The 5,367-nt window shown below is 43.2% G+C and overlaps 1 protein-coding gene across 2 annotated transcripts; it reads right to left on the minus strand.

The window, feature by feature from the left end:
- Positions 1 to 1,675: 1,675 nt before the first annotated feature.
- Positions 1,676 to 4,627, minus strand: LOC147899394 (actin cross-linking protein (DUF569)). Of its 2 annotated transcripts, none has more exons than XM_087378028.1 (4): positions 4,071 to 4,627; positions 3,325 to 3,865; positions 2,966 to 3,245; positions 1,676 to 2,021 (listed from the first exon to the last, which is right to left on the minus strand). In XM_087378028.1, the coding sequence occupies exons 2-4, from the start codon at positions 3,862 to 3,864 to the stop codon at positions 1,933 to 1,935; spliced, it is 909 nt and encodes a 302-aa protein (XP_087234154.1). In that variant the 5' UTR covers position 3,865; positions 4,071 to 4,627; the 3' UTR covers positions 1,676 to 1,932. The 2 variants fall into 2 exon arrangements, with proteins under 2 accessions (XP_087234154.1, XP_087234155.1); XM_087378029.1 differs by having other exon boundaries at positions 4,050 to 4,627.
- Between the last annotated feature and the right edge of the window lie 740 nt (positions 4,628 to 5,367).

A 5,367-nucleotide genomic window follows, 5' to 3' on the forward strand; every position in this document is an offset into this window, starting at 1 on the left:
CTCCTTGCAAATGTGAGGTGTCATGATTTATTATTGATTTCATGATGTCCATATTTTGGAAGCTGAAGTCCAACAAATATATGGATAAGGTGATACAATAACTGATCCTCCTTGCAGTCTATGCAATATTGTCGCATGGAGTACAATCATATGAATTAAGGTGTCGAATATTTTGATCTTGTATCCAGATTAGATTTCCTTGCTCCCTCGCATTGATAAAGAGAGGACTGTTGTAAGAATTCTGGTTATAAACGAGCAATTGAAAATATTTGTATGATAATACATAATATATAATTATCATAACCACACACAATGTGGGCAAGGAGGTGGCGCGCTTCCTTCCACAAAGAATTATAATCCGAGGGAACGAGCCCTTCCCTGGGTACCAAGATAACACCGAGAATATAAGCACCAAGAATTTTAGCGCCGAGAAAAAGTCTCGCAAATGGATAAGAAACTAGCATATTAACTGAATGTCAATAGTCATGATCGTAATCGATCGTCGGTAAAATCACCACGAGGAGAAAAATTCAAATTGTCATCTTTTAGCAATCTCTTTGATCCTGGCAAACAGATAGTAGAATCAGTCATAGATCTTTCTCACCTATGACAATCAAAGACCCCTCTTCTTTAGATCTACATCCCACACAAACCAAGAAGCGAGGGGGGGATGCTGAGTTCCTTCTTCCCTCAAATCACAGCCTTACTAATTTCCAATCCGAGAGAAGCGTCAATTGCTGTTATGACTTGCGCTTGGGCCTCGCAACAGCAGCTTATGAGATTATCAGCCTGCTCATTTGAGTCACAGTTTGATGCAAAAAGTAAGAGTTACTTAGATTTAGATTTCACGTATATGGACGGGTGACAAAGAACATCTAAATGATCCGTGTTCCAGGAGTAGTTCACTGAGGACACAACCCTTCATTGTGAGATCACTGCAAGGACTAAACGATGCTCAGACAATTGCTTTAATTCTTATGAAAAGACGATGTGCGGATGAGATGAGGTGTCTTCTACAATTTCCTTATGTGACTGAACTAGCCTTCTTACAGCAGCAAGAGAAGAGGGCTTCTCCTATATCTTCTTTAATAAAGTCATCCGAGAAGAATTCCAAAACGTTTTCCAATGTAGTGATTGCTCGTGGGCTTCAACGCTCCCCAGGTGGCGAAATATATATAGATCATGATCGGAGAGAAGGAAAAAGATAGCAAGAGGGACTAAAAGCGACGAATAGGACGACACAAAGAGCCAAGAAGTGAGCAAGGTGTGCGCAAGGTAAGAGAAGAAGAAGACTACTAGAGAGGAACACTTGTACTGCAGAAAACTGTATTCAAACTCATTTACAAACTTCCATTTTGCACTCAAGAAAAAAGCTTTGCATCAGTACAAATACACTGCTGAACTGACAGAATATTCAGCCCACAAAATTCAAGTGTTCACCACAAATTAAAACTGAAAACTTGGTGGAATGACAAACTTCCATTCTTACCCTCAAGAAAATGCTTTACAGATTTCCATTTTTACCTGTATTACAAACTTACATTTTGTCCATCAAGAACACGCTTTACACCAATACAAATACACTGCTAAACTGACAAAATGTTCAGCCCACAAAATTCACATGTTCACCACAAATAAAAATTGCAGAGAGTTGGTATCACATTGGCACACATGATTTGCACTTCCCTTCTGTACTAACAACCTGCACGATCACTCAAAACAAAGCCTGCATGTTTAAGTCCACATGACATTATCGCAGGTGAGGCCTTGATGACTTTGTCAAAGCCAAGGAATTCAAAGACCGGCTTGAGAAGTATACAATTGAATGAACGCTACTGCTCCTGAAGGATCTACATCAGTGAACGCACATTTTTCTCACCGCAGCACAGCTTGTCCAGGAACTTCCAGCATCTCTACCCACCACTTGCAACTTTAGTTGTCGTTCAAGGAGATGGAGTGGCTAAAAGATTTGCTTCCATACCGGTCAGAACCCAAAACTGCCTCTGAAAAAGTTCTCGCAACTGCACATGCATAGCAGAGATACCTTATGTCAAGCGAATGAAAATATGTTCAAGACATATACAGCAAAATTAACATTATGAACACAGCGTCATAAACATATAAACTCGGAAAGCCTATCACATCGAGTGTCGGATGATACTCGTACACATTATAGTTTCCGGCATTCCTTAAGCATCTATGTGCGAGTGCGCGTGCATGCATGTTGAATCTCATCATGTGAAAACCAAACCAAAATGCAGATTTTATCTGGTGATACTCGTACACATTATATTTTCCGGAATTCCTTAAGCGTCTATATGCGAGTGCGCGTGCATGCATGTCGAATCTCATCATGTGAAAACCAAACCAAAATGCAGATTTTATCTGGTGGGTTTAGATCTTAAGCATACACCCTCATGGCGCATGCGTAAATACAATATATAGCACAACCTGGAAGCAGTTTCTTTGCTGCTACTTCAATGCCTTTCAGGCAGCCAGTCAATTTAGTTTCATATCTAGTCTAGTTGAATAATATTGTATCTTCTCTTCGTTTATCACAAAAGGGCATGAATGTCTTTGTTTTGTCTTCATCCAAGCTACTTCGGTGTCTATCGACCTGTTGTCTTTTCTCCTATCATGGCACAAACACTTTGGTGATAAGGAGCCACATGTTTGCAAAGAAGGTCACAGCTGGAATAGAAATGGCCACGGTGGGAAGACGAGAATGTCCTTCAAAATGTGGCCTATATTGAGGGATACACATGAGACGACCAACTCCATACAAGCTCTCACCCTCCAGAATCAGTTGTATACAATAAGAGGGCGACTGGGCTACGTCTTTTTGAGTGAAAGAGAATAAATTGCATGTTTGCATGTCAGAAGTTTTAACTTCTGTGTTTTCTTGGGCAAGAGAGACATAAACATACAATTTATATGCCAGAAGTTTTAGCACGAAACAACTTACTTCTGGAAGACGCTTTGACCACTACAAGGTACATTTCTGTGTTGTTCGGAGGAAGCTGTAGCCGAAGTGGGTAAAGCCTGCTGTTTATATGGTTACGAGAGCACACAATGATATCTTCCGTAATGCCGGTCTCTTCCTTCAATGTTTCTGTTAGCAGCCCTAGATCATGTCCCTTGAAATTTATCTGCAGCTCAAAATCTTCAGAAACTTCGCCATCATCATCCGCAACAGTGTAGTGGATAATCCGACTATCGGGCTTTATCTTTGGAGAATGTGAGACCTGTCAACAGAGGATCATTAGCAATTCTACTAGAGATATAGTGCAAAACTCTACTTTTGTTCAGAAAAACAGTACTAACCTCTTTGAATGAAGCACTATCTTTGAATGAAGCACTATCTTTGAATGAAGGACTATCTTTGAATGAAGCACTATCTTTGAATGAAGGACTCTTAGCGCTTTCAACCGTCTCCACCTCCCACAGTATCCAATCCTGTGTTGCTGTTCTGTGTGGGGTGTCGTGTGTTACAGAGTTCCGCCAAGGAGGTATGGAACCATTTGCACGAAGATGGTTCCCATGGGAATTTCGGAGCTTGACAGAATAGCCATCCCTGATAGGCTCCCATAACACAGAGGAATCCGAGTCCACGAGCTTCATCTGTAACACTTTCTTCCCAGTCATCCCAAGCAAGAAGGGTACGTCCGTTGCAGTCAAGTAGCAGCCATAGAAGCTTTTCAGTCTTATAAAAGAGGTATCCTCGTCAATCTCTACACTCCATGTAGCATTTGGCTTTGAGCTGTCCCTACGCTGCGATATCATACACTCATCCTCATCGGCCCAGAGGTATTTACCGTGATGGCTTCTTAGTCGCACTGTCTCTGCTTTCTTGAAAAACTCCATCCTGCACGTACATAATTCTACGTATTAATGCGATGCGATAGTACTTTCTACGGGTGTGACAACCGTGTGAGCAAATATCACGAAGAAAAAAGAAAGAGCAAGCAGAGCACAACGCTAGCGAGATTGCAAAGATTTAGTGTAATCCCAAAAACACCGACAGCATAACAACTGCAGAGAGCGAGTACCTTGTGAGTAGCAGCGAGTACCTTGTGAGCAGCTTCAATTTGAGGGTAGGACAGCCAAGAGGGGAGAATCGGTTTGTGAAACTCGAAAAGTCTCGGAAAGTCGGGGCGTTTCGCAGCAAGCAGAAGATGCTCTGGGGGAGGCAAAAGTGTGCACTTCCAGATGGAAGAAAGCAAGGAATCGATCTATGCTTAAGAGAATGGAGGTAGATCTTACAGCAGCGATCCGGAGATGAGAGAAAGCTTCACTGAGAAGGGCTGAAGAAGAGTGGAAACAATCATGGCGGCATATGAAGCTGAGCCGCGAACAGGGGAAGAGGGCAGAGGTCTGGAGATTTGAGAATGGCAGAGTCGATCAATCACGTCGTGACTTCACACACTCAGACAGTCCAGACGAGATACAATATGGGCTGTCACCCAAACCGAGCAAGTCCTCTGAGATGGAGCTTTGCAATGAGGAGGGAGCAGTACAAGACGAAGCCCAGCTGCGTGTGCAACGAAGATGAGTCTTGAGGGAGGCAATATAGGCAGTGCAACAAGTGCAAGGGATGATAAAGGCAGCAATTTTGAGAACCCAAATAAACACACAGAGAGAGATTGTCACAAAGGGAAGAACCCAAATAAGTAGAAGAGAAGAGAGGAGAGAACTCTATAGAGACACACACAGAGATTGTCAAAGGGAAGAACCCAAATAAGTAGAAGAGAAGAGAGGAAAGAGCTCTGAAAGAGAGAGAGAGAGAGAGAGAGAGGAACCCAATGAGTAGAAGAGAAGAGAGGAGAGCACTCTTCTAGTTGAAAAGAAAGAGAGGACAGAGCAGAGAGAGATAGACAATGTTAAAGGTAGCAATTTTGAAAACCCAAATAAGTAAAGAAGAGAAGAGGGGAGCGGAAGCAATGAAGAAGGAGCTCCGTGTGTGTTGGGAACGTGTGGAAAGATAAGTGTGGTTTCGTGTGGACTCATGAGGAAGATACATGGGAAAGAGGCCCTCTTGACCCTCCCACGGGTATTATTGGTAATAATATGACACACTTGCACTTGATAGCATTGCCTCCTAAGGAGAATATCTCTAGTCGTCCTCACACTCTCACCACGCTCAATGTCACGCCTCATGAGGCCACAAGGTTGAAGGCCCACGCTCCAGTCACGTTGGTCATCATATTCATCAAGGGGCTGGGCAGAGAAAGCACACAAGATCACGGCGTTTGGCATCGGGGAGAAAATGGTGCAGAAAAGCTCCGGCAGCAGGCAGCAGCAAGAGGAGCCATGCCAAGGGTGGAGGGAGAAGTCAAAGGGGGAGGGAGGACTGGAGAGGGAGGGAGG

Source organism: Dipteris shenzhenensis, chromosome 8 (genome assembly GCF_047967505.1).
Source record: "Dipteris shenzhenensis isolate YYH24624 ecotype China chromosome 8, Dip_SZ_1.0, whole genome shotgun sequence".
Lineage (NCBI taxonomy): Eukaryota > Viridiplantae > Streptophyta > Polypodiopsida > Gleicheniales > Dipteridaceae > Dipteris > Dipteris shenzhenensis.